The following is a 26,255-nucleotide window of genomic DNA, read 5'->3' as shown; positions in this document are numbered from 1 at the left end:
CTCGTATCATCTGGACTTTCACCGCCATCGCAACGGTTTTTCCATATTGCTTAAATGAACCTCCCACATACAAATAAAAATGAAATAAAACTGCAACAATGCGAATTGTTTAAAATTCAATGAAAGTACGAGTTTATCAATTATTTTAAACGATATCGAAAGCCGACTCTTGTTTGGAATGCTGACGACAAGGACACTAAAGTCTCAGTGGGGCATTGGTACCGACCCATATTTTAAAATGCAGAAATTATTCTTATACGTTTATTCAACTCTTCGGGTTTGATTTTTTCAATTCAGGCTTTCTAATGGTCGCTCAGGACAGTGGCGTAACCTAATACAAGAGGTACACTAAAATCGATTATTTATACGAAAACTGAGCTCGGTTTTACGAACATCTTTTTCTAGCTATTTAATTCCTCTTTGACCATTTTAGTTTATTTATAACAAAATCATTGACCAAAAAAGTATTAAGAGAGACACGCTGTATATTTTTTATAAGATGTTTAGTTTTTTTTCGATGACAATTAACATACCATTTTGCTCTATATTTCGTATTACTAAGTACTATGAAAATTTTTGTTTTAAGATTTATTCATGTTTTCCCAAAATCAATTGTTTTATATAATTTTCAAGTGATTGTGTTATACAGGGTGATACTTAAAAGTGACCAAATTATGCAGTATTCATACTTTTTTGAATTTAACGTTCTATATTTTTATTGAATTGTTATCAACCATATTTTATTTTATTTTTATTATACCTGCATCGTAATCCTAAATTAAAACACGCTGCAGCGTGCGTAATTTGGCCTTTATAGCACGCTGAAATTTTAAGGTTGTCTACGTAACAAGAAATAGTGAAATGTATGGACCAATTACAACGTGAAAAAATGTGCTTAACGACGTAAACTAGTAACCGTCTCTACGAAAACGATTCACAAATAACCTTTGATAATTTTATTGTGTAAATTCACATTTTTTCAATGCTCTTTAAAGATCGTAAATGGGCAGGTATAATAAAAAATAGCGTATAACACTCGTTTATAAGCGCCTTTAAAACACTTACCACGTTAAAAGCACTCCGCTGACGCGTCGTGCTCTTAAACCCGTCGTGCGTGTTTTAAAGGCGTGCTTATAAACTAGTATTATAATATACTATTAACATAAAATTTTGTATACGCAAGGTGAATGAAAAGTATGGAAGTAAATTTTTCTTCGTAAACTAACTACTTTACGAAAAAAAATTATTAATGTAGCGTTAAGTATAATTAAAATGAGATCGTTTATCAAGAATAACATTTTTCGACCTTTTTGAATATTGCAAAAAAAAATTATGGCAACCTACTGTTACAAATTTTTTAAATTAGAATTTATAATATACTATCTATGAAATTTGATCAACTGTACTCCAGCTAAAGCGGTTGCGTCCATCACTCAGACGCGAGGCTTGCTCTTTCTATCTATTGCGCATCTCGCAGTCTTTCTTATTCTAGACAACCTGTAGCAAAATTTTTCCCATTATGTATTATACAGCGTGATTCAAAAAAGAGCGTACCATCACTCTGGTAGTGTTTATAATCATTTACTTACGTTCAAAAATGCACACAAAAATTTTTTTAGGTGGTACAGCTCTTCTAAGATGTAACTTTAAAACTCGTTTTTTATTAATTAAAAAATTCAAGTTTATGTTTTTTTAATAAGAAACGTTAAAACAAGTCTCTACAATAATACACAACAAACGAAATTATATTTTTAAATTAGAAGAAATTAGATGTAATTATTGTATTCACACTTTTAATAATAAAATCTGTAACTTGCTTAATTAATATAATTATTAATTACATATACATAATTTAATTATTTGATTGATATGTAAATATTTCCAGTTTTCTGAGTGTTTTATATTACTTACCAAAAAATACAAATTTAAGCTGCTGTGTATTATATACAAGTGTTCTCGAAATACATGATAAAAAAAAATTTAGCTTAATTTAATCGAAACGTAGTATATGAACAATCATAACTTTATGATTCAAAAAATATAAAATAGCTCATCTAAAAAGTGGTATCGAAAACTTCTTAATTTTTTGTTAAAATTGTTACATAATCACCTGAAATTGTAACTTAGTTTTATTTAGGTTTTACATTTTACATGAAGTTTTTAAAAATGTTGAGTTTCTATTGGTAGACCTGAAATTAGGGCTAAAATATAAAATATGAATTAAAAAAAAAATTGTTCTGTGGATCACAGATAAAAAATATCTTCTACAAATCTCGGCGTAATTAAAATATTGCAAAGCTATAAATTATAAAAATCGCAGTTATTAGCCATAATTAGGTCCCATATTACATAACTCGTTGTCGAATCCTCTTCTGAAAATTTTCCATTTCTGTTAAAAACACTTGTGTATTATTTCACCAAAACAAAATTCCTGCAGTCCTCGAGCCAAACACATTAGATAACAAAATTTTCGAAACATCTGTCTCGGCAATAATTATTTCCGGTCAAGCATCGGTTTTCACATCCTAATCTTCATTAAACATGCAAATCAGTTTTTCAGTTCTTACATAACAACAGAACGATTTATTTCAAAGATGACAAAAATCGATGAATGCAACAAATGGGTGAAAGTGGAAGTTTAATTAGTATTGCACAAGAGATGCAAACTCCCACACAAATGGACCAAAAAATTGAAAAAAACTTGATAATCTATTAATCAGTTGTTCAAGGTTGTTAGAGACACTTCATTTGCCTTAAATAAACAAATTTCGAAATGTGGCTATTTCGGATTTCAATGACACTTTACTGGTTTATAAATTGCGTGGTTTACACTTATTTGATGTTACATAAATTGGAGTGTGATGAAAATGTTTGTAATACCATCGAAAGAAATGATAAATTAGATACTTGGATGATTTGAGAGATAAAAGAAATTTTGGTCACTTGTGTAATTTTATTACATAAAAATTGCTTATATTTTCATTACTAGAACTGGACGTGACAAGTTGCTTAGACCGGTTCAATTTTTCAGTAAAATTGTTGCTCTTACAAGGCAAAATTTCTCTAGGAAAAGCCATTTCTTCCCATATCAATATTTTACGATCAACAAGAAATGCCAGATCCTAATTGTAGCGAAACATTCTTGAAATCTTTTGTGCTTGATGCTTGAAGAAAGTACAAAATTATCGAAAAAATGCCCAGTGAACCTGTCTGTATCTACTACGGATGTTGCTGTAATTTTATGAGATTGTAGAAAGTGAGATTTCCCTTGACACTGTTATAATTTATCATAGGTCTTAACGGTTGTTTAATTGGATGATCTTTGGGTATTAACCATCCGTTCCATATGGTCCTGTCAAAATTTGACACGTTTTTGACGATTCAAGGAATTGTGTTTGGTTAAGCAACTGGAGATTGATTTTTACAGTCATAAATCATAAGTCTACATTGCCTTTAGCAGGTCTGTGGGAATGATTGAATAACATTGGCAGTGATTAGAGGTGTAGTATGGGTTGGTCATGGGAACTGGTTGTTTGTAAAAATGACAAAATGAAATATACAGAAACCGAAAAAAAAACATAAATAGTAATTAAATTTATAAATTTAGGGAATTTTGCGTTTTTGTAGTCACACATATCAATATTATTCATAAAGTCGTTGAAAATTTCACTTATATTTGTCGTTGTATGTAATCTGGAACTGAATTGTCAAGTTTTTTTCAAGTACACCGCCGGAAGTTTGAAAAATTGGTAAGAATATAGGAACATATAAACATAAAATACACTAGACTGTTAACGCACCAAAAACGAGTTTGTTAATAGCGTTTTTAAAAACGCCAAACAGAAAAACAAAATTTTAAATATTATTAAAAATTGACTTTTATAGGTAGAATAGAAAGTAAATATAAAATTAACTTTAATTATCTTATTTATTCCATTTATTATATTTTTATAAATACAACAAAAACCAAGTTATCTGCGAAATTGTATTTTGGGTTGCGTCTGAAAATCGGTTAGGGTCTTTACTATAAGTAACTCACCCTGTATACCCTATACAGGTGCGCCAGAACTCGCGCCTTAGAAAAAAAATTCAAGTAAGGTAAGATACATGGACAGGAACATGGAAAAAATGTTTAAAAAATTTTATCTGTCAGAAAATTTTGACATTTATTTTTTGACATTTTTTATGTCTATTTAATGATACTGATAGTCTTGTATATGTTTTTTTTATAATTATTTACTAAAAGAATAAAAAAAATATCAATAAAAGCCACAAATAACATAAAACAGAGTTACAATTTAGGATACAGCCTCCTTGTTTGCTCTTCTAATAGCCTGTAGCAAAAAAACTTGGAAGTTTGTTTTTCCAACAGAAATAGAGTCAAAGTGCAAAATTTAAACCCCCATAACTTCGAAATTTTTATAGATAAAAAAAACGTTTTTTCCATGTTCCTGGTATCTTACCTTATATGGCATTTTTCTCTGGGTCGCGAGTTCTGGTTCATTCTGTATAACTTCAGGTTACAAACGGTTTTGTTTAATTTCGTGACTCTGACAATCTCAAAGGTTTTATAAAGTGCTGATCTTATACTTGTATCTTGTAATTGTTATGCTAATACAAACTTTACTTGTTTTGAATCTATATTTCATCAGGGACGGTATATGCAACCAGTAAAACACAAATTGTTTGTGATTTAATTGTGTAAGTGTTGGCAGCACTGTTGAAAAATTTGTGTAGTAAACAAAAATGGCGGACCCTTTGAGTTTGCTTCGCCAGTACAATGTGAATAAAAAAGAAATAGTTGAACGCGATGGTCAGATAATATTCGGAGAATTCTCCTGGCCTAAAAATGTGAAAACTAATTATTTAATGTGGGGGTAAGTACCGTCCGCAGCCGTCTCACCAATTAACCCTCCCCATCTGTTGACAAGCTAACCTCAAAATGCGACCCTAAATTTTCAGTTCTGGCAAAGATGGAACCCCTAAGGAATACTACACGTTGGAGTGTTTATTGTTCATTTTAAAGAATGTTTCACTGACACATCCTGTATATGTACGACAAGCAGCTGCAGAAAGTATACCAGTAGTGAGGAGACCTGATAGAAAGGAGCTTTTGGCTTATTTAAATGGAGAAACGGCGAGTTGTCCTGCTATTGATAAAAGTGCCCCGCTTGAAATACCCACTCAAGTTTGTATTTTGTGATAAAATTTGAGTTTTGTGGGGTAAGGTGGGTTTGTAGGTTAAAAGATCTGCTGACTATGAAGGGCCTGAAAGTATTGCGAAAAAGCCACGGTTTGAGGATCTGCATGTACAGAAAGTTAGGGAGAAGTTGGCTGCCAGGCTGGATGCCCCCAAAGAGGCTTCAGTCACAGTTGATAATATCAAGTAATTTGTTTGATTTGTAACAATTTCTGTTTCTACTTGATATTTTTAGATCATTGTCTGAAGCCATGTCTGTGGAGAAAATTGCAGCAATTAAAGCCAAGCGTTTAGCAAAGAAAAGAACCACAATTAAAGGGAACGATGATATTGGACAAGAGTACGACATTCGGGCCATTCTTGACTTAGATGTAGACTTGACCAAAGACATTATAAGTCGTGAGAGACAGTGGAGGACTAGAACGACAATTTTGCAATCCAGTGGCAAGGTAAACACTCGTCAGGTTCAACCAGTTTTAATTTCATTTCAATTTCTGTAGACTTTTGCCAAGAATATTTTGGCAATGTTGCACAGTATAAAGGCCCGCGAAGAGGGCCGCCAGCGCCCTCCGCAGCAAGCCCCCATTGTAACCCCCCGTCAAACCCCTGTCCGACCTGCCACTCAACCCGCTGTATACAACCGTTACGATCAAGAGCGTTTCAACCGGCAAAAAGAAGAGACTGAAGGCTTCAAAATCGATACTATGGGTACATACCACGGCATGACCCTTAAATCGGTGACTGAGGGTCCAGTCAAAGCCCGCCCTCAACCCATACAACCCCAAACACCCCTACCTGTGAGTGCGGCAAGACCGCCTTCTGGGGGTCTCACCAAACGGGTCTCCCGAACACCAATTATCATTATACCAGCTGGTACAAACAGTCTCATTTCTATGTACAACGCCAAGGAGATTTTGCAAGATTTGAAATTCGTCTCAGTGGAACAGAAGAAAAACGAGGGGGCGAAACGAGACAACGAGGTGTTGGTTCAAAGACAGAGAAATGGACAGACGGTGCCGTATCGGGTTGTAGATAATCCGGCCAAGTTGAGTCCCAGCGATTGGGATCGAGTGGTTGCCGTGTTTGTGATGGGGCCCGCATGGCAATTCAAAGGGTATCCGTGGGAGAACCCCGTTGAGATTTTTTCAAAAGGTTTGTTGATTGGGACTGCGGAGTTTTGTTTGATTGGTGGTTTACAGTTGCTGCTTTTCATATTAAATATGATGAAATGAAATTGGATGCTAATGTGGAGAGGTGGGCTGTGACCGTTATTGAACTCTCGAGGACGAAAAGGCATTTGGATCGGGCTGCGTTGATGGTGTTTTGGGAAAAACTCGATCGGTGAGTAGATTCGATTTTTTTTATTATAGTTTATTTCGGTGTTTTACCACAAATGTATGCGTATTTGGTAATTAGTGGTCACAACGTTGTCTTTGTTTCTGGAATACCTTAAAATTACATTATTGACAACTAAAATATTCTAATATTTTTTGTAACTCGTTTGTTACTAAACCCTTAGATGTGATTTTTTTTTATTTGGAATGTTTTCGTTAAGTGGACTAAAAAATGAAAACCTCATTTGGTGTGATTTTGATTTTATTAAAATTTTGATCGATTTCCGGTAACCGGAGCAGTTAACTGCTAATAACTCCGAAACTATTAGTTATAACCCTCTTATGTTTGGTATTTTTAGAAAGCACTTTTAAATCCTCGTTTTATACAAAAATGATTGTCATCTGGTGGTGTACAATTCGGGAGAAAATCGCTAGTCTAGGAAGAAATAAATAGTCAATGACTTTATAACTCGAAAACTATAGGTCTTACGTGAGAACGGTTTGCGTAGGCGAATTGTTCGACCGATTTTACATAAGATTTTACTGATGTGAACCCAAAAATCGATCTTATTTAAAAGTTTACACCCGGCGATGCTTTCAATCACTCTACACCTTAAAAACCACTCGTCTCTAGAGCTGCAACGTATTTGGCGGCGATTTTACGACGAGAAAACCCTATTTTAAAAGTTATTGCGACCATTTTCTCGAGTTTTAAAACTTATTTAGATTTTTCAAAGTCGTTTGTTTTTATTGACGTTTAGTGTTATTTTTGTAGAATCAATCAAGCATGGCTAATAGTGGCACGTTGCTAATAATAAAACATTTTTTCAGACATATCATGCAGTTTAAACCCCACTTACGATTCTGAGTGTGTACAGTGTTCAGCTTTTTCGCCCTGTTGTTCCAATATGTAATTTTATTAATTGATTTTATTATTAGCGCTTAGGGACTATCTACACAAAAACATCTAGTTCACTTTATGTATTATAAAAATAAAAATTTATACAAATAAATAAAAAAATATTTTCTAAACTGTTGTTGCATTTTTCTCACCCCTTTATTTCGATTTATTTTGGTGTTTTTCTCCATTTCCTCCTTCTTACGGTATTTTTCATTTTCATTTGAAGTTCGAACTCTTGGGTTTTTTCGTGATGTAGCATTTCTTTCACGTTTTCAGGCACCGATGGGATAAAATAAGCCAGAACACCGTTTGTAATCATAATAATGTGCTGTTAAAAATGAAAATTAAAGAAAAAAAAAATCGAATTTTACCTACCTCAAAAATAATCACGCATAAGAGTCTCATTCCGGTCTCGTAAAAGAAATAATCGGTTTGTTGGTATTCCTTGGGGTGATCTGGGGGATAACGCAATGCCTTGTAGTAACACAAACGACTGCTGTTGTTACTGGCTCGTAAAGCCTTGGATTTGATAGGTTTATCGTAGTCGTCCAAGTTATAAACTATTATCAAATCTGTTACAGGGTTAAAAAAATATAAAATTTTTACGTGACATTGTCCACTCGATGTAACCATCTAAAGATTTGTTGTGGGTTGCTTTGTAAACTATACGAGCAACAAAATCGCTAGTGAACGCCAAAACGAAAGCCTGAAAATTTTACTTGCACAAGCTTAAAAATTACTAAATTACATTACATTTGTTGCTACACTCAGATGTGTGATAAAATGCAGTATATTGTTCCATGTACTTATCCCACTCTCTTGCTTGGGTATAGGTCTTCTGTGCCTCGTTACCAATTTATAAGCATCTAAACGTAATTCCAGACAATTATTTATCAAAGCGCACAAAGGCGCCAAAGGAAAAGCTGCCACGAAAAAAGTGACAAACCCGTATTGGATAACTTCATATAAAATAGAATTTGTAAACTGAAACAATTAAGAAAAAAATTTGCTCACTCATCTCCATAAATTCTGTTGTGAGTAGATATTGCCTTGAAGGATTTAAGTCAAACTCTCTTTCCCACTGAGGTCTATCTGTGTGATTGGTCCTTTTCTTTTGAAATCGTGTTGTTAATTTCCTACAATAGTATATTATGATACGAGTTTTATAAGAAGCATTTTGTCGCACGCACGTGTTTAGGACACGACAAGCGCAGCGAGGAGTGTCATAAAGCAGTAAGTGCGAGAAAATGCATTATAAACTAGATATTATACAGTATTTTTGCTACTTTGCACTTTCTTAAACAAAAAAATAAAAATTTTGGAATGTAGGGAATTTTGCGGCAGTTGGCGACATTACGTGGTGGCTAGGTGGCTATGAAATAAAATAATTTGAAATGTCATTATTTTATTCGTAAAAATGAATTTCGAAGGTGTCGAAAACGTTTTGCAATGTACCGCGTTAGAAATACCGATCTTGACGGCAAATACGATGAACAGTTTACTCCCTGTGAGATCACACGCCAATATTGTTCAGTAAGTTGACGGCAAAACCTACCTAACCACAAAAGTAACAGTAAGTACCTTTTATTTTACTTTGTCCTATGATCTAAAGGTATGCGTAAGCACTACTATAATCATGTTCATTCGAAATATTTTTTGCGATGATTAATTAAACCAAACACAGCAAAAATTTCGTATTTGAATAATTTCATTTGCGTTAGACCGATTGACACTGACAGTTCCATGGAAAAACGGTTAGGTCGCCAACATTATAAGACTAAATTTCCCTCTTTTTAGTATAATTTTTATAGCACTGTTTTTGTTCATTACGAAACCCAAAACAGTTTCGTAATGAACCTTAGTAAGAACGCAAAGTAGAAAAAAGTATTTTTTTCAATTTTTAATGATGGTTTTACTCACGGAGCAATGAGGGTGAGTAAATTCCCAAAAAAAGATTTCAGTAACATAAGAAAACAAAGTTGGACACAAAGCGGCATCAAACAGCCTGTGGGTCCACAACGGTCGGCTTGAAACGAGTCCGGTGGGTCATCAGGGGCATAAAAACGGTCCTAGTGGAATAAAATGAAAATTTGTTGGTGGCCAATTTAAATTACCATTAAAAACGCTATGTAAAGCAAAGGGGCATAATTATTAGCGAAAGCCAAAATATATCTTTTGCTGATGATTGAACTGTCAAAATCTGACTGGGTTCGGGGGTTTTCCAAATTGGTTAACCATGAAGATACCGGCCGATAGAACTAAAACATTGAACCAAATAAATTATCAAAGTTTCAATTAAATCATTACTTTTGCGAATAGTTTTACGAAAATAACTTGTATACAAGCACTTGTTAATATTAGCACAAATACAACATGTGCTTGTTGGGATGGTGTCCACTTTCTTTGCATACGATCAGTGATGGTGACTCTGAACATGGCGAGGCCGTAAACAAATAATATTACAATCATGATCTGAAAAAAAAAAAATCGATTTATTTTTTCTTAATTAATTGGATTACCATTAAAAAACATGTTCCATAGGATAACGTGAGGTAGAAGGCTTTTGTTAAGGTCGGCGTGTATGGTCGCGGTCTTTCGTACACGTAGGACCAGGTCTTGTGCGTACTTTTTTCCTTGTATTCCAGCCTAAAAATTAACCGAATGTTTATTGTAATATTATGTAAACAAGAGAAGGAAAAAATGTACATACAGGTGTCCCAGCGATTTGGTACAGTACATTATTGACCTTTACATGTTAAAATTTGAAAAAAATGTATGAAGGAAATTGATAGATTTCCATAGAGCGGGTCCCAAAAATTAGTTATAATACGAACTTATATATTTTTTAATGAAACACCATGTTTCTTGGCACATTTGGATGTAGCTTTTTATTACAATGTTTTTAAGTTAAACTTTTATTAGACGATTGTGCTTGTTTTTTTAAATAAGTTTTTTTAACAAAACGTATTTTTTTTAAATACAGTGATGAGTGGCAAAATTATGGAAGAATCTTATTTATTAAAACTGAAAATATTTACTTTTGACAAAATTGCTCGAATAGGTTACTTTTCTTTTTAAAAAATTTAAAAAATAAAAAATTCTCAACTTGATTTGAAATTGTATGATTGTTTTTTGTTGATATTATTTCACATTTTGGAAGATTTTTTTTTCAGCCACTTTATGTAATATTTAATTGTCAATTCGACAATTGGCTAAAAAAATTGGGGATTTTCATTAAAAAAAAAATGTCGATGACGTTATCACTGAAAAACCATAAAGTATAAAACTTTAATCCTAGTAGAAAATTGCGTATCTTTGAAAAAGAAAATTGACCTGTTGGAGCACTGAAGCAACAAAATATTTTCAGTTTTAATAAGATTATTCCATAATTTTGCCGCTCACTGTATTATTACACAAGACAGCTACAATGTTCTTTTACAGTTGCAAAGAAAAAAGTAGAAACTTTAAGACTAACAATTTTTAATGTGTCGCATTTGTACCGATAAAAAAATGAAGAAGTTTGTTGAAAGTTAAGTAACTTAAAAAAATAAAATGGAACACCCTATTTTTTGTTTCTGCATCTAAGAGATTATTAAAGGAAATAGGGTGTTCTATGTAAACTTATTAAAGTTATTTACCTTTTAACAATTTGCAATACCCTAAAAAACTGGAAAACCCTCATAGTTTGTATTTTGTTCTTTGCAGTATGTAGTAATTTTTTTTCTAGTTGTCTTAGTTTTTGTATTAGATTTTTAAAAGAGTTTGTTTTCATAAAAAAACACAACGAATTTGAAAAACTACGTAAAATCGTCCAATAAAAGTGTAGCTTAAATACATTGTAATAAAGCTACATACATCCAAAAATAACAAGTATAACAAGTAACGTATGGTGTTTTATTGTATTGTAACTTATTTTTGGAACAAGCTGTATAATTGACAATACACGTAATTTCAAGCGATGCATTAGATTAGGATCTATCAATTTCCTGTATAATTTAAAAAAATTAAACACTTAAAGGTCAGTATGGACTTTATCAACTTGAATTGAATTGAATTACGTTATGTCTTTATTTTTTCTAGTTGGGGTAAATTTTCATTGTTAAAATTGAGTTTTTAATTTATGCATTAATTTATTATACAAACCTTAGTTTTGTGTCGATTTTTTCAAATTCAACGTTCCATTGAATCTTTAACGTACTTTCAACCCTTTGCCAAAGTTTCGTAAATAACGTTGCTAAAAAGTACACTGCTTAGTTGTTTAAATTTTGAAAAAAGATACAAAATGTATTGAATTAAACGTTTTTTTTTGGTGAAACTATTTACTTTTTGAAAAAACTTGTTGATGAATGTTAGTGTTGGGTGGTGCCTTTGAAGACTTTTTGATTTTTTGTTCTAAAGTAACGAAAAGAGTAGCTATTTATAACACAAGGATAATCTAAAGAAGGTTAAAGGATGTAATTCAGAGGGCTAAAGAAATTTTATTTTTGACAAGCGTTATTCGTAATAAAAAAGAATTTCGATTAAAAAATAAGGAGCAAGATAAAATTAATGTGTTGAAATAATAAAAACATTTAGAGGAAATGTTGTTAAGGAACATTTCTGACTTAGGAACTTGTGAAAAAAAAGCGAATAAGCACAAATGAGAAAACGAAGAGCAGAGAAATAAACTAGAAAAAAGTTAAGAACAATGAAAAACAAAATCACGAAAAAAAGCGACACTATTTATGATTTTATAAAAAAAAGAAAATCATAAATAGTCCAAGAAAACGAAGAATAATACTCGAAGAAGAAACAATAAAGAAGGCAGATGAAAAAAAAAGAAGAGAAATTAACCTTCTTATTTTTATTTTGTCGTGAATCACAACGAATTATTGTCATTGACAACGTAAATTTCTTGACTTCATCAATTTTTAATTAATATGTTGTTTTGTAATTTCTATAGGACTCTTTATTTTCACATTAATGTGAAAGAAAAAATGAAAATTAAAAGTTTGTTCAATATTACAACCTTCAACTTACCCCAAAACGACATAAACACTGCAAAAAACACCGTTTCCTTATTATCAAAAGTGGTGGAAATTTTCGCATAAGTACAAAAACTGTTTAAGGGCAAACGCACACAACCATCCCCTGTCCGACAAATGGGGCAAATCGGCAAGTCACTTGAACATATTTCATTACTAAAAGCTCAAATTTTCTTATTTTATTCAATTGAACCATTTCGAAACCATTTACGTTCTTTGTTTTTGCATAAAAAACAACTGCACAAAGCTGATTATAGAGCAAACAAGACCAACAACAGCCGCTGGGATCAGCATTCTGTTGTAAAACCCCAACCAGGCGAAATAGAACCCTACCTCAGTTCCGAAATATTTCTCAATTAAGTTCAAAGGCTGCTCTTTGTACCAAAGCGAGAAATTTGCCCAATACTTCAACAACAACTGAAACAAAATTAAAAAATCCCAACATTGGGTCATACTTGTCGGTCATTCTCCGGGATTAAATATCCTCCCTCTTTATCATCCCACTCGAAATCCCCGTCGTGTAACGGATAAGCCGTTTTGACAATCCCAAGTCGGATTAATTTTTCGATTCCGTAGTCGTTTTCATCGTCGCCAAATTTAGCTTCGCTCAGTATTTCGTAAGCTATTAAAATTCGTTCGGTTGTTGTAGGCCCCCTAAAATCGCAAGTTAAATTCTCCAAACACATTTCTCACACAAATACCGTTCTCTTATGAAGTTTTTATCGTTAATCGGTGCGTTAAAAAAATTGAAATCGGCGAAATCAATACTTGAAATGGTCCCAAAAGCCGGCCCGTGGCCGGAATCAGTCAATTTTACATTGTAAATATGGGCAAATTCGTGCAGGAGTTGTCCTGGGATGTGGAGAGTGAGAAAAATAAATTTTTCAGCCTAAAAACTCAATTTCTGAGATTATGAAATTAAAAAGCCAACACAAACCTCATCTGAATGCAATTGGAGTTCCAGTCCTTGTTCCTCTAGAAATTTCATGAATTTTTCAACGGTGGTATAATTTTCAGAATCCTTGATTTTACTCTCAAAAACTATAACGTAATCGATTCGTTTTTCGTCCATTTTTTGTAAAATATTTTGATAAAACTGTGACAGATTTACTATGACAACAATCTGAACTGTCAACAATTCGAATAATGGCTTTAGACAAGAAAGACAGTGTTTTTTCGGCCCAAGAAGGCCCCCTGATACACCGTTACGACTACGTCATAATCCTCGATAGAAACATCAAACAGTCTCAATTTTTCAACGATGTGGTGAAATATCTCAACTATTTACAAGGCCGTGGAGTAATATTGGAATTACGACACGGAAATGTAACTTTCCCTCCCTTGTGTGGAACAAAACTCCTCTCCATTGCTATTTTAGACGATCAAACAAAATCTCTACGTCCTGCTTCACATCACAGACGAGTCTGTGAAAAATTTTGCGAGTATTTATGACATCAACGTGGAAGACGCCGGTCATCACTATATACACATTTCTTCAATCAATTTGAGGATGACCCAAACTCCGCTCTCGCTAAATAATGACATTTTTGAACGGAAAAGGTACTTCCGAATTGTTAGTTTTTGTAATTTAAGCATTTTTGTAGTGTCATTGCGACCAATGCCGAACGGATTTTGGTACTGTATGGGATGTTGTCGGAGGCGAGGTTTGGTGATAACGACGAGGATAACAAATATGGGTGTAATAAACTGATAAATATGGGTGCTGTTAAAGATGTCTTTCCATTACATGACGGCCCATATGAGATAAGAGGGGAGATGAAAGACGAGGAAATGAACGACAGACAAGTATTTTTTAATTTATTTAAACGATATTTTAAAAATAATACACTACAAAAAATTAAGGGAACAAAATACAGGCTGTTTCACATAACTTTACAAGGCTTGCGCCTAATGTACGCACCCAAATATACAAAAGTCACAAAACACTGGATACAAAAAATACACATTTAATTATTTAATTTTTGGAAACCCATGACAGTAGTTGTCAAACTAATCACTCTTTCATTAATAGTCATAAACTGCAGTTTATCAGAAACAATTATCATTTGTTCTATCAAGAGACGGCATGAATATGATTCTAGTTTATCTATCTTAATCACTAATTAACTAAAAACGTTGTAATTTTTGAAAGGGTGAACAAACTAGAAAAGATTATCCAATTTTTCAAAATTTGTAATCGAGTTCGTATCGGAATAATTATTGATTGCATCTTACAGGAGCAGGCCTCGTAAAATTACGTGAAACACCCTGTATTTCCTATTTTTTTTTTGGTGATTTTTAAAAGTATCTCATCGAAAAATGATCATATCCAGGTTTAAAAAAAATATTTGAAGCTTTAGGTTTCTAGTTTTGAGGTCTTTTTCTGTGCTACGGTTACCACGCAATCCTAAGAATTGCACAATAAAAATATGTATTTTAGTTTGTTTTTGGTCCACGACTTTGGAGATTATTTTTTAAATTAAATTGTACGTAATGCGTGGGCCAGATAGCCTGTTCGCTCAGCTTTAACCTACTTTTTTTACATTCTCTTTACGTCAATTAGTCGTGAGATTTCTGACTTTGAATAAAAAAGGATCCTTTTGTTTTGCACATAAAAGAAACAATACTGTTTAACTTTTGAAAAAAAAACAAAAATATTTTTTCCTTTAATATTTTGTATTTTTTTTTTCAAATTTAACAAGTACCGTAAAATGGGCTTACTTTGACTTCCGGGGTTACTTTGACACGTTATGGGGCTACTAATTTTGTTTCATTTTCAGTATAGGTACCTACCTACCGAAATTATGTTTATTTTATTTTTATGCCATATACACATAAGCCACAACATACCAAAAAATGACATATTTAATTTTTTTAAAGAAAATACAAATAAAATATACCTGTAGTTCATGTTTTGTGTTTAACTGTTTAATGAGTTAATAAAGTTTATAACGTACTCTTCAGGCCATCATAACTTTGATTTCCAACGTAATTAAAGGGACTGTCTAAATAGCCCCGAAGTCTGGGTTTCTTGACGCCAAATTATCTATTTTTTTTTTTTTTTTTTGGAAAAATTATGATCTAATTGTTCTGATGCAATTTTTTTAAAGAAAATATTGCAACAAATAAAAAAGTTACATTAACAAAACATCTCAAACTATGTCAAAGTACGGTAACTAATGCAAAATTGTAAAAAAAAAGTTAAAAAAACGTATTTTTTTTCATTTTGATGAAGATTAGACAATGTTCAGAAACAATATGCACAATTGCTCCTTTAAATCTTTTGTAAAATTTTGATCAATCAATGTCCGAGAAAGGGCTATGACGGGTACATTAAGCTGTAAAAATACATAAAAATATTATTCTTCCCATCAATATTGATTTGTGAATACGCAATAGATTTACTACATTTTTTTCTCGTGCTATCTCTTAGGATTGCGTGATAACCGTAGTACATAAAAACGTTTGCCACAAGACCTCAATACTAGAAACTTAAATCTTCAATTTTTTTTTATCTAGAGAGACCATTGATTGATTTCAAAAATCACCAAATAATTTTGAAAATATTTTTGTTCCCATAATGTTTGGAGTAGTATACAGGGTGTTTGTGGATTTCGAGCAAATATTTTAACCACTAAGAGCATTTGTTATGAAAAGTCGAATTGAAGACCAAACAAATTCCGTATCCAAATTTTATTTTTGCAATTTCCCCCCTATGATTTTCACGAGCCGTTCAGTGTGTCTGTCCTTGTTAGTTGGAAGTAAAAATATCAATGAAAATAAATTGCATTGAGTGTTGACCGTGAAAGTTTTTATACAGAAAAAAGGAAACTTTTTGTCCAAAAAAATTATCACTTGTTTACACGTGTCAGTTTAGTTAGTCGTTAATGCGCTTTCGGGTGAATTGTGCACATCGATTTGAAATCAAATTGTCAGTCAAGTTATTATGGCCAACTACTCAAACGCCACATATTACCTCAACGTTTAACTAGTGCCGTTTATCTGGATTTTTTGGAAAATGTCAAAGTGGTCACCAATGGATTGAACAATTATTTTCCCTAGAGGTGGATTGGTCGCCAATGACCACCGCGGTCACCAGATTTAAATACGTGTGTTTTTTTGGAGGTTCACATGAAACAATTAGTGAATTAGTGTACGCAGCTCAAATTTACACCTTCGAAGGGCTGTGTGTGCGAACGCAAGCCTCCCTAACCTGAAGAGTACAAGAAGTGTGCATTGTCAACGAATGACCACATTTCGAGCAATTTTTTATAATAGCAAGTGTTGACCCACTAACATTGACACTGATCTACTCTAATGTAGCGATAATTTTTTTGTCTTTACGCTGTTTACGTTCCAAAGTTTTTTCTTATGAATGAACGTAAACATAGTATTATGACATAGGCGGGGACGGGTTTTCAGCCTCAATTTATTTTTAATTTTAACTCAAAAATGACGTGCTTTCGACAAAAGTTGGAATAACGAAAGTTGCTTCTTTTGCCGAGTTCTATTAGTGGTTAAAATATTTGCTCGCAATCCTCAAACACCTTGTATACACAGTGTCAACAAAAATAGAACACTTCAAACAAAAAAAATCTGACAATAAAAGTAATATCCAAAGATTCGCCCTGAAATTTTGAGGAAACCTAGTGAAGAGTTTTTATAACTTTGTGAGATTTTTGAAAATGTTAATCATTCATTCATTTAATCAACTAATTTCATATCTATTTTTAATAACAAATATCTGGCCACGTCCAGAAGAAACTGAAGAAGTAACCAAAATTGCTTGTAGTTGTTGCTGAAATACTGGGCGAACTTCTCCTTGTGGTACAAAGAGCAGCCCCTAAACCTTATCGAAAAATACTATGGATCCGAAGTTGCATTCTACTTTGCTTGGCTTGGCTTTTACAACATAATGCTAATTCCTGCCGCTATTGTCGGCGTAGTTTGTTTCATCGTCAGCGTAATTAACGTAAAAAGTGTACGGTACGATACAGTGTACGAGTTTTGATTTCTTGTGCATGATTTCCATAAAAACAAAACATTTTAGAGACGATATTTGCTCAAGCGAACTGAAAATGTGTCCAAGATGCTCGTTTGGACACAGCTGTGTGTCGCAACCGCTGAAACTGGAATGCGAAGCTGCGACAGTGTTTGCGGTTTTTGATAACTACATGACGATCTTTTTTGCAGTGTTTATGTCTTTTTGGGGTACTTACGTAAATCTGGGGTGATTTCTCAATTAATTTGTTCATTATTCAAGCAACTTTGTTTACGAATTTGTGGAAGCGATTCGAAAGTGTTCTAAAAATTAGATGGAACGTCACTACTTCTACTATCGTTGCTAAAACACAGACAAGGTAAATTAATTTGTGTTTGAACAAAAATTAAATATATTTTTAAGATTGCCATATAAAGAAAAAGCCACTCATAAAAGAATATCTCCAATTACCGGAAAACTTGAGCATTACACACCCACCGGAATCCAAATTGCTTATTACACACTGTCTTTTGGGACCTGCTTACTCTTAGTAATTTCAAATAATTTCAGTTAAAACGAAAAATAAGTTAATTTTAGGTAGGTGTTGTGCTTTTGGCAGTACTTGGTGTAATTTTCTACAGAATAGTAATGGCAGCTTTGATCGTAATGAGCGATTCTTTGTTTTTACACCGTTATACAGCATTTATTGAAGCTTGCTCGAGCTCACTACTGCAGGTTATCTTTATCAAAATATACGGAAAGGTGGGGTGAATTTATTTTTTAGAGTTTGTAATTTTTTATTCAGTTTTATGCACCCCTTTCCGAATGGTTAACAAACATGGAAAATCCGAGGACGCAGTTCGAGTTTGATAATTCAGTCGTACACAAACGATATATTCTGGGTTTTGCCAATAATTACGCTGCATTGTTCTACATGGCTTTCATAAAAGTACTTTTTTTTAATTAAGAGTTGTGTTCTAGTCTTTTTTTGTAGAGTCGGTTTTACTCACCTTCTCACACAGGAGTAATCAGTTTGAAAACCGATCTTTGCCCTTCGAGCGGTTGTGTGATGCCTCTATGTGTCCAACTTTTCGTTTTGATGCTTTTGAAATCAATGGCTGGGAATATTTTAACACTTGTGGTTCCGTAAGTTGGAACTTGATCGGTGATAAATTTATTTAAAAAAATTACAGAATTATTACTAAACGGTTCACAAAGACTGTGGTGAGGAACGCAGCTGCTCCACACTGGGAACAAGAGTTCGGTTTGTATCCGGCTGGTCGATATTTACTAACCACCGAATTTATGGAAATGAGTAAATTTTCTAGTTTTTAATTTTTTGTAAATACTGATGCAAATTTCAGTTATTCAGTACGGTTTTGTCACGTTTTTCGTGGCAGCTTTTCCTCTTGCACCACTCTGCGCTTTGATAAATAATTGCATGGAATTGCGTTTGGACGCTTTTAAGTTAGTAACAAGACATAGAAGACCAGTGCCGAAAAAAGTGTCCGGGATTGGTCCTTGGAAATACATTTTGGAAACCATTACACACTTGAGTGTTGCCACCAATGTGAGTTTTCCCTTGTGTTGTTAATTTTTTGAAAAAAAAATTAGGCTTTTGTTTTATCCTTCACTACTGATGTTGTGCCAAGAGAGATTTACCGATTTCGACATAAAACCTTGAAAGGTTACGTTGAATCAACTTTGTCCAGTAAGTATTTTTCTTTTTGTTATAATTATGGATACCTAAAGACTAGGCTACGACACGATGTAAAACAAAACGTCCCAGTTCTCGATAGTTCCGTTAGTGAGGCCAAACAGCGCAGTTGTAACTTTCCTGTTTAAGTTTTAAAAGCAATGAAATAAAAAATGGCTGTATTTACATAATGGTGAGCAAAACACAAATAAAAAGAATATAGACAGATAGAGCATTAAAATCTCACTAAAAGGAGGCAAAAAATTTATTGAAAACTATACAGGCTGCGCCAGAACTCGCGCCCCAGAGAAAAATGCCATATAAGGTAAGATACTAGGAACATGGAAAAAATGTTAAAAAAAATTATCTATAAAAATTTTGGAGTTATGAGGGTTTAAATTTTGCACTTTGACTCTATTTGTGCTGTAAAAATAATTTTCCAAGTTTTTTGCTATAGCCTATTAAAAGAAGAAACAAGGAAGATGTATCCTAAATTGTAACTCTGTTCAATGTTATTTGTGGCTTTTATTGGCAAAATTTTTGTACCTTTACTAAATAATTGTAAAAAACATATACAAGATCATCAGTATCATTATCATTGCTATCTTACCTTACTTGAAAATTTTCTCTGGGGCGCGAGTTCTGGCGCATCCTGTATTTAAAAAATTTTTCAAACGTTTAGCAATTTGCTCCCTGGCTCATATTTTTGAAAATGCTGCAAATACGGTGAAAGGTACAAGAAAAATATAAAAAAGAAAGTTGTAGAGAATAAAAGTTTCAAGAAAAAAGTCTGCGAGAGATACCGCTATCTTCAATGGTTTAGGTCCTAAAGACGTTCAAAGACGCTCAAGTGAAGAATACGTGTCATTTTTACCGTTGGTCAAAAGACAAAAATCAATTTAAATCTAAACGATTGAAGATAGTGATATGGTCTCGCGGACTTTTTGTACGAAATTTAATTCTCTACAACTTTGTTCCCTACACTTTTTTTGTATCTTCAACCGTATTTGCAGCGTTCTCAAAAATATAGAAAACAATATTAAAAATAAATTATGAACAATTATCAGTTTGCTTTCCGCCCAATATTTTTGATAACGCTGCGAATACGTTAAGATACAAAAAAAGTGTACGAAACAAAATTGTAGAGAATAAAATTTTGCTACAAAACAATCCACGAAACCATATTTCTATCTTCAACAGTTTAGGTTTAAATTTCTTTAAAGTGTTCCTCCGGCCCTGAATCACTTGTAGAAATGAAACGAATCCGTTGCTTGGGCTGTTTTGAACGTCTTTGAGGATTAAACCATTAAATATAGATATGGTCTCGCGGACTTTTTACTAGAAAATTTTATTCTCTACAACTTTCTTTCTTACATTTTTCTTGTATCTTCAACCGTATTCGCAGCATTTTGAAAAACATGAAACGGAGCACAGATTTTAAATTATTTTTTTTTCTCATATTTCTTGTAAAAAATCGAGTCGTTCCTTTTCACAGCTTATTAAGAATTTAAAGCTCAACATTTTTGCATTTTTTTCCAAGCAATTAGTACACTGGTTGAATTTAAATTAATATAAAACGATTTTAAACTAAGCTCTAAGCGCCGTCATCGTCATTTTTACTCCGCCAAAAAATCGAGAAATTTTGTATCTCGTTTCGTCTCCTAGTTGTAGTTCTCTGTAGTTATAATAACTAAAATCGAACAGTTTACGACATGAAAGACAATACAAGACTCGACGACAATGACCTGAAAGAAATGTTTGTGGACAGCAATTCCACTTGGTGCTATTACAGGGCCTCCCGTTACCCCCCAGACCACCCAAAAAAATATAAACTGACAAATGCATTTTGGTACGAAATTGGAGTACGACTGTTGTGTGTTATTGTTTTCGAGGTATAAATGTTGCATTTCTGCCAAAAAACCCAAAATGTCAATTCCAGCATGTCATAATGTTGACCAATGGCATTTTGGCATATTTCATACCTCCAGTTCCAAACAAAATCAAACGCTCAGTTTATAACGAAAATAGGAAACATCGGAATGAAATTTTGAACACAATGCATGAGAAAGTCAATATTTTGCGTCGGAAGAACGAAAAACCCAAAACCAGAATTATAAGGGAAGAGTGAATTAGTGCTTTGTTGTTAATTTTTATGAATAAAAATTATTGATTTAACCATTGTTAGACAAGGATGCACTTATGCCACATATCGTGAAACAAACACAGATGGAAAATAACAAACTAGTCTAGTTCTTAAAATGTTTATTTGGTTGACCATCTTACACAATTTAATAAACTTAGAATTACGTTAGATCGAAAATATGTAATTTCTTCTTTTCCTGCTCCTTCAAGTAGGTTTCTTGCAAAGCTTTCAATTTAATTGCCTTGAACTGATCTCTCTGGTAATTTATATGTTCCTTAACCGAAAATGGGATATCAGGGATGATATAGGCTATTATTCCTGTTATCAGCATCACAATGTGCTTAAAATAAAATAAAAATTATTTAAATGGCAATAAAAATCTAATATAATTACTTCAAAAACAACTACTGCAAGAAATCGTATTGTTAGAATATACCAGTGTTCTTCAGTCAACTCGTACTTGCTTGGATGATCCGGAGGATACCTTCTTCCAGGGTAATAGCACACAGTTAGATTGCCTGCGGTTCCAAAGTCCAATAAAAATTCACTGACATTAAAAACTGCAGAAAATTCGTAAAATTACTTGTGTTATTGCAAATTAAATAAAACCTGAGATTGTAGTATTTACGAATCCGACCAAATCACTACTTACAGTCGTCTTGTAGATGTTCCTTTGGACAAATTCGCTGGTAAAAGCGATTACAAATGCCTTCAAAATGATTATCAACAACATTATAATATTGTAAAAGTTTTACATTTGTAGCAACCCCTATATAAGTCACTCCTTTTAAAATCCCATTCCAAGCAGCCAAATTCGGGACTTTGAAAGCAACAGGACGTCGAAAAGCTCGAGTCATTTTAATGGCATCTATTCTAAGTTCGATCAAATTGTTGAAAAGTGCCAATAGGGGGGCTGGGGGAAAAGCAGCGACGAAGAATGTCACGAAACCATATTGAATAACTATGATAAAATGAAAATGAAATTAAAAAAACACCAAATTTTAACACTTACTCATTTGCATGTACTCCTGCATAATGTGGTACTTTTTATACGGATTCAGTAGATAATCGCTTTCCCACTGTAACGTCACTTTGAGATTCCTATTTTTGTGTTTTCGCATCCTCCGCAATAAATTTTTTATTTTGCTGTAAACTATCGGTTAAATATGTTTTATTTGTTTTTTTTACATACGGGATTATGTATTGTTTGCCCGTTAGAACTATCTGTTTGCCGATTAAAATTGTTACTAAATGTATTCCTAATTCGATTATACAACCAGCTGGGTTACACAAATCCGATCCTATACCACCTGCTGTTGTCCAAAGACGTTCATCACCAGGGTGGGTGTAGAACCTGGCCTAAAACACTATTAGTTTGTAAATTTACTACTTAAGTAAGGACTTCATTCTTGTAATCAAAAAATTATAACAATAAATTTCAATTTCACTGATTAATCATTTTGACAATTAATACAAAAATATCTCCCTGTGATCAAAAATAATTGAGCCAACAACAAAAGTAAGAGCAATGTTTCAGTGTTTCCATTTATGAGTTTCGAAATAACCAAAAAAATGATTAACAAAAAAAACGAAAAATCATTTTTTTTCTCTTTTATTAAATCGTCATTTCCATACCAAGAGGATCCACTAAGAAGTTAAAGCCGTTTCTTTGAGTTGTCATTTATTAAAATTATGTTTATTTTGTAATCAATGTTAAATTTCTTTATCGTCTTGTATAATAAATAACTATTTTTACAACCATTTTTGTTATTTAACTTGTGTAAATTCATTTGTCAGAGTCAAAAAAATAAAACCGCCAATGTGATGGAATTTAGAACGCAGAGAAAAATTATCACCAAAATCCAAAATCAGAAGTGAACTTTTCTTTTCAATGAATCAAAATAATGAAGTTTTTCCTTTACAGTTTTGGCGTAAAATCAAAGATACAAATTTTTTCTTTTGTAAACTCAATCCGAGGACATATTGTGTATAACTATAGTTTCTCGTTTTGTTTTTTGTGATGAATTTAAAGGTTAGCAAAAAAATTTAAACCATTAGTGTAAGGGCTGTAGCACTGTTATAAACAAAATTGTTATTTAATGAATATTTTGTAAAAATTGTTTATTAATAGAAGAATATTGTTGTTGACATTCTTTAAAAATAATATAAGGAAGAAAATGAATATCAACAAAGCTCACTCGTTTGTTAATCGGCGACTAACCATCGCGATAACTAAAGCCCTCGCTATGTTCGCAACGTTAAAACCATTTGAAAAACATTAAATTTTAACACTCATTTCTATTACCAAAAAAAAAAAACAAAAAATAGATTTTACAAACAATTTGTTTCTCATTGCTTAGAAATATTGTAATTTCTTTTATTATTAAAACAAAAAAAATATCTATATGTCCTGGGAAAAGCCTAATCTGAATGCTTAATGATAACTATAACAAATCTGGTAAACTCATTTTTTTTCAAAATCGCTCGTTCATAATTTTATGTTAATTTACAAATTCTCTTATTTATGTTATCGAGTTTGGAAAAGATTTCTTATTAAAATTGCGGAAACCGCTTGACTTCCATTATTTTTTTTTAGATAAAAACCCCTTATATATTAAGCAAATAGCATTTACCTTCACGAAAGCGATGTAAAATATAACGGCGTAATTATTGACAAAAGCTAAAGCATAACTTTTATAAGTGAAAGAGTTGTCATAATCAACTTGCGTCCTTGGATTCTCCAAATCAGTCAGCCATGTAGCTATTTTCCCATATAACTGAAACCAAAATGCAAAATTTTGCCAAAAATCGTTGCTAAAACAAACCATTTCGAAAATAAGAATAAAACAAAGTGAGAGAAACGATCCAGACGCCGATGCTACCAGTGTTGGATTTATAGTCAAAATATGTTTGTCGCTACTTGTCAACACCACGGCGACGGTTTTGATATAAACCATAATCCCAAACATTCCGAGAATCATCAGTAACATCTAACACAAATTTTTGCAGTCAAATAACATACTATACTTACCAGAAATAATATAGCAGACGCTGAGAGAGTGTATCTCGCACATTGGACCTTTTTCGGCATATACGGTTCTAAATTCCCGGTTATTTTCGAAATTTTATAATGTGTCGTCTTTGCTTCAAACTGTGGCCTTGGAATAAAATGTTTTGTTAAAAAAAATTGTAATTATATCGTGTTTTATACCTCATGGAACAATCCGCTTCGACCGACCTCAAATTCCACCTAATCTGCAACATTGCTTCTTTTCTACGCCACAATTCCAGGAAAAAGGTTGCTGGAAATTTGGATAAAGTGGAAAATCGCACAAAATTCGCAAAGTTTTACACCAAATCGACATCAAGCCGGCGAAAGTGATAACTAAAGGATTGTCCATCAAATAGATCAAATGTGCATGAAAACAGGAATTTTTCAAAGGTTCAAACTTGCAATTTTTGAAATGGCACTGCGGACAGAGCATAATTGGGCTTTCGCACACTTCTTTACTGGAAAACTGTCATTCGAGACGACAAAACACTACGAAATACTTACCTTCGCGCCGTAAAAATATCCTCGAAAATTAACAAACCTAAAATGAAACAAAAAACCCCTAAAGCCGACGCTGGAATCAACATCGTATTATAGTAACCCAACCACGCAAAGTAAAACGACGTTTCAGGCCCGTAATACTTATGAATGAGGTCCAAAGGCTGTTGTTTGTAAAAACAGCGCAGACTACTCCAATACTTGTCCAACAACTGGAAAAAATTGAAGAAATTGTTAACCAATCAAAGAGTTTTACTTGTCGCTCATTGAGAGGCCCTTCTTCCGTCCACTGCCACTGCCCATCATGGATCGGAAAAGCCGACTCAAAAATATTCGTACTTATCAGTTTTTTAATACCGCAGTCTTGGTCACTCTCCCCGTATGGATTTTTTGACAACACCCTGTATATTACTAAACCCTTTTCTGCATTCGTGATGGTTCGAGGGATATCCTCGGACAGTATTGGTCTTAAAATTGACCAAAATTAGTTTTTTTTTAATCAAAATTTGAAAAATTGTACCTTGCCCTTTCATATACAGGGTGCATCACATTCGGAGATGTCAATATAGTGGCCATGAAGTTGAACGGTTTGGTGGCTCCGACTCTGTAATCCTTGTAGTGGTAGGCTAGTTCTATTCCAAACAGTTCAGCGAATTGCAAGAGGACCCTTGTAGGGGCGTGAATTTTGACAAAATCTATGTCTGTGTTTACTGAAAAACCTGAAATTTCAAGCTCAAACCCCTTTTGTTCCAAATTTAAAAGGAAGGTTTCGATTTTTGTGATGGAGTCGTCGGTTAGGGTGCTTTTCCTGTACACTATTACAAAATCAACTCTCTTCTTGTTTAAGCTTCGGACTTTTTCTTCTTTTTCCGCTTTGGTTTCGAGTTTATTTTGGTCGGGTTTTTCAGATTTGGTGCTTTTTTCGTCCAAGACGGGACTTGGTTTGGGTTCTTTTCTTGCTTGTGGCTTTGGTGTATAAGTTTTCGCGCTGAAATTGTAATCAAAAATTGGTTTGTTTGGTCTCGAGTGTCTTACGATCGTGGATGCTGTTTTACTGATACGATGGGTCCTACCCAAATAGACATATCAAGTACACAATCTTTTCATTTAAATTATTTTTAGTACGTTTAATTTCGTCATTAAAGTTTTCGATTTTTGGCTTCGATTAACACGGATTGTATAAAAAATGTAAAAAGGTAAAAAGTGAAAGCTAAACTGTTACTGTCATCCTGACGTTTCTTATTTTAAATTGAAACTCTTAAATAAAATCGTCTACTTACTCATCAATGGTTTCTGCATCGACATTTGTCCCATTGACATTAACACTCATTGTAAAAACAACTGTTTCTCTTATCCAAACAAGAGAAATCAAATGATTTTGATCACGAAATTTTAATGAAACTTTTAACTTATTCTAACTCTTCTT

At 33.0% G+C, this 26,255-nt stretch overlaps 4 protein-coding genes across 7 annotated transcripts; 2 read left to right on the top strand and 2 right to left on the bottom strand.

Annotated features, from left to right (window-relative positions):
* The first annotated feature begins 4,524 nt into the window (after positions 1 to 4,524).
* LOC123009614 (parafibromin) lies at positions 4,525 to 7,578 on the top strand. Its single transcript, XM_044406049.1, has 7 exons — positions 4,525 to 4,877; positions 4,963 to 5,188; positions 5,241 to 5,386; positions 5,436 to 5,649; positions 5,701 to 6,352; positions 6,400 to 6,541; positions 7,366 to 7,578. The coding sequence occupies exons 1-7, from the start codon at positions 4,747 to 4,749 to the stop codon at positions 7,400 to 7,402; spliced, it is 1,548 nt and encodes a 515-aa protein (XP_044261984.1). The 5' UTR covers positions 4,525 to 4,746; the 3' UTR covers positions 7,403 to 7,578.
* LOC123009613 (anoctamin-3-like) lies at positions 7,501 to 13,558 on the bottom strand. Its single transcript, XM_044406048.1, has 15 exons — positions 13,397 to 13,558; positions 13,161 to 13,348; positions 12,915 to 13,113; positions 12,671 to 12,876; positions 12,455 to 12,615; positions 11,579 to 11,669; positions 9,955 to 10,081; positions 9,743 to 9,907; positions 9,550 to 9,693; positions 9,356 to 9,504; positions 8,450 to 8,571; positions 8,189 to 8,394; positions 8,042 to 8,141; positions 7,811 to 7,995; positions 7,501 to 7,763 (listed from the first exon to the last, which is right to left on the bottom strand). Exons 1-15 carry the CDS (start codon positions 13,529 to 13,531, stop codon positions 7,602 to 7,604), a joined length of 2,340 nt encoding a protein of 779 aa, XP_044261983.1. The 5' UTR covers positions 13,532 to 13,558; the 3' UTR covers positions 7,501 to 7,601.
* Positions 13,336 to 21,778, top strand: LOC123009612 (anoctamin-3-like). Of its 2 annotated transcripts, none has more exons than XM_044406047.1 (15): positions 13,336 to 13,785; positions 13,838 to 14,019; positions 14,064 to 14,265; positions 17,252 to 17,445; positions 17,510 to 17,670; positions 17,723 to 17,819; positions 17,864 to 17,990; positions 18,038 to 18,202; positions 18,246 to 18,389; positions 18,435 to 18,586; positions 18,634 to 18,755; positions 18,805 to 19,010; positions 19,055 to 19,151; positions 20,841 to 21,028; positions 21,076 to 21,778. In XM_044406047.1, exons 1-15 carry the CDS (start codon positions 13,606 to 13,608, stop codon positions 21,262 to 21,264), a joined length of 2,406 nt encoding a protein of 801 aa, XP_044261982.1. In that variant the 5' UTR covers positions 13,336 to 13,605; the 3' UTR covers positions 21,265 to 21,778. The 2 variants fall into 2 exon arrangements, with proteins under 2 accessions (XP_044261982.1, XP_044261981.1); XM_044406046.1 differs by having other exon boundaries at positions 17,252 to 17,457.
* LOC123009610 (anoctamin-6-like) lies at positions 21,394 to 26,255 on the bottom strand. Of its 3 annotated transcripts, none has more exons than XM_044406042.1 (15): positions 26,110 to 26,255; positions 25,350 to 25,817; positions 25,086 to 25,296; positions 24,836 to 25,041; positions 24,632 to 24,789; positions 24,491 to 24,581; positions 24,311 to 24,437; positions 24,105 to 24,269; positions 23,913 to 24,056; positions 22,472 to 22,638; positions 22,292 to 22,425; positions 22,035 to 22,240; positions 21,889 to 21,988; positions 21,673 to 21,839; positions 21,394 to 21,619 (listed from the first exon to the last, which is right to left on the bottom strand). In XM_044406042.1, the coding sequence occupies exons 1-15, from the start codon at positions 26,157 to 26,159 to the stop codon at positions 21,440 to 21,442; spliced, it is 2,574 nt and encodes an 857-aa protein (XP_044261977.1). In that variant the 5' UTR covers positions 26,160 to 26,255; the 3' UTR covers positions 21,394 to 21,439. The 3 variants fall into 3 exon arrangements, with proteins under 3 accessions (XP_044261977.1, XP_044261976.1, XP_044261978.1); XM_044406041.1 differs by lacking the exon at positions 26,110 to 26,255 and adding an exon at positions 25,865 to 26,038; XM_044406043.1 differs by lacking the exon at positions 26,110 to 26,255 and adding an exon at positions 25,865 to 26,038 and having other exon boundaries at positions 22,047 to 22,240.

The sequence above is a fragment of the Tribolium madens genome, unplaced genomic scaffold (assembly GCF_015345945.1).
Source record: "Tribolium madens isolate multiple individuals breed KSU strain unplaced genomic scaffold, Tmad_KSU_1.1 Scaffold_7;HRSCAF=85;Tcas5.2_LG10, whole genome shotgun sequence".
NCBI classification, from domain to species: domain Eukaryota; kingdom Metazoa; phylum Arthropoda; class Insecta; order Coleoptera; family Tenebrionidae; genus Tribolium; species Tribolium madens.
Note: the sequence above shows the minus strand (reverse complement) of the source record. Positions and strands in the feature narration are given on the sequence as shown.

Excerpts from the sequence above, each read along its gene's own strand:
- LOC123009612 (XM_044406046.1), top strand. The coding sequence starts at position 13,606 with ATGGCTTTAGACAAGAAAGACAGTGTTTTTTCGGCCCAAGAAGGCCCC. Across the intron at positions 17,671-17,722 it reads AGTGTTTATGTCTTTTTGGG|CAACTTTGTTTACGAATTTG; the intron begins GTACTTACGTAA and ends TCATTATTCAAG. Across the intron at positions 21,029-21,075 it reads TGTGTGTTATTGTTTTCGAG|CATGTCATAATGTTGACCAA; the intron begins GTATAAATGTTG and ends TGTCAATTCCAG.
- LOC123009613 (XM_044406048.1), bottom strand. The coding sequence starts at position 13,531 with ATGGACGAAAAACGAATCGATTACGTTATAGTTTTTGAGAGTAAAATC. Across the intron at positions 8,572-9,355 it reads TTACTCACCCTCATTGCTCC|GAAATTAACAACACGATTTC; the intron begins GTGAGTAAAACC and ends ATACTATTGTAG. Across the intron at positions 7,764-7,810 it reads TATGCGTGATTATTTTTGAG|CACATTATTATGATTACAAA; the intron begins GTAGGTAAAATT and ends CATTTTTAACAG.
- LOC123009614 (XM_044406049.1), top strand. The coding sequence starts at position 4,747 with ATGGCGGACCCTTTGAGTTTGCTTCGCCAGTACAATGTGAATAAAAAA. Across the intron at positions 6,353-6,399 it reads CGTTGAGATTTTTTCAAAAG|TTGCTGCTTTTCATATTAAA; the intron begins GTTTGTTGATTG and ends GGTGGTTTACAG. Across the intron at positions 6,542-7,365 it reads TTTTGGGAAAAACTCGATCG|ACATATCATGCAGTTTAAAC; the intron begins GTGAGTAGATTC and ends ACATTTTTTCAG.
- LOC123009610 (XM_044406042.1), bottom strand. The coding sequence starts at position 26,159 with ATGAGTGTTAATGTCAATGGGACAAATGTCGATGCAGAAACCATTGAT. Across the intron at positions 25,818-26,109 it reads GATGCAGAAACCATTGATGA|CGCGAAAACTTATACACCAA; the intron begins GTAAGTAGACGA and ends TTACAATTTCAG. Across the intron at positions 24,057-24,104 it reads TTATTCTTATTTTCGAAATG|TTATATGGGAAAATAGCTAC; the intron begins GTTTGTTTTAGC and ends TTTTGGTTTCAG.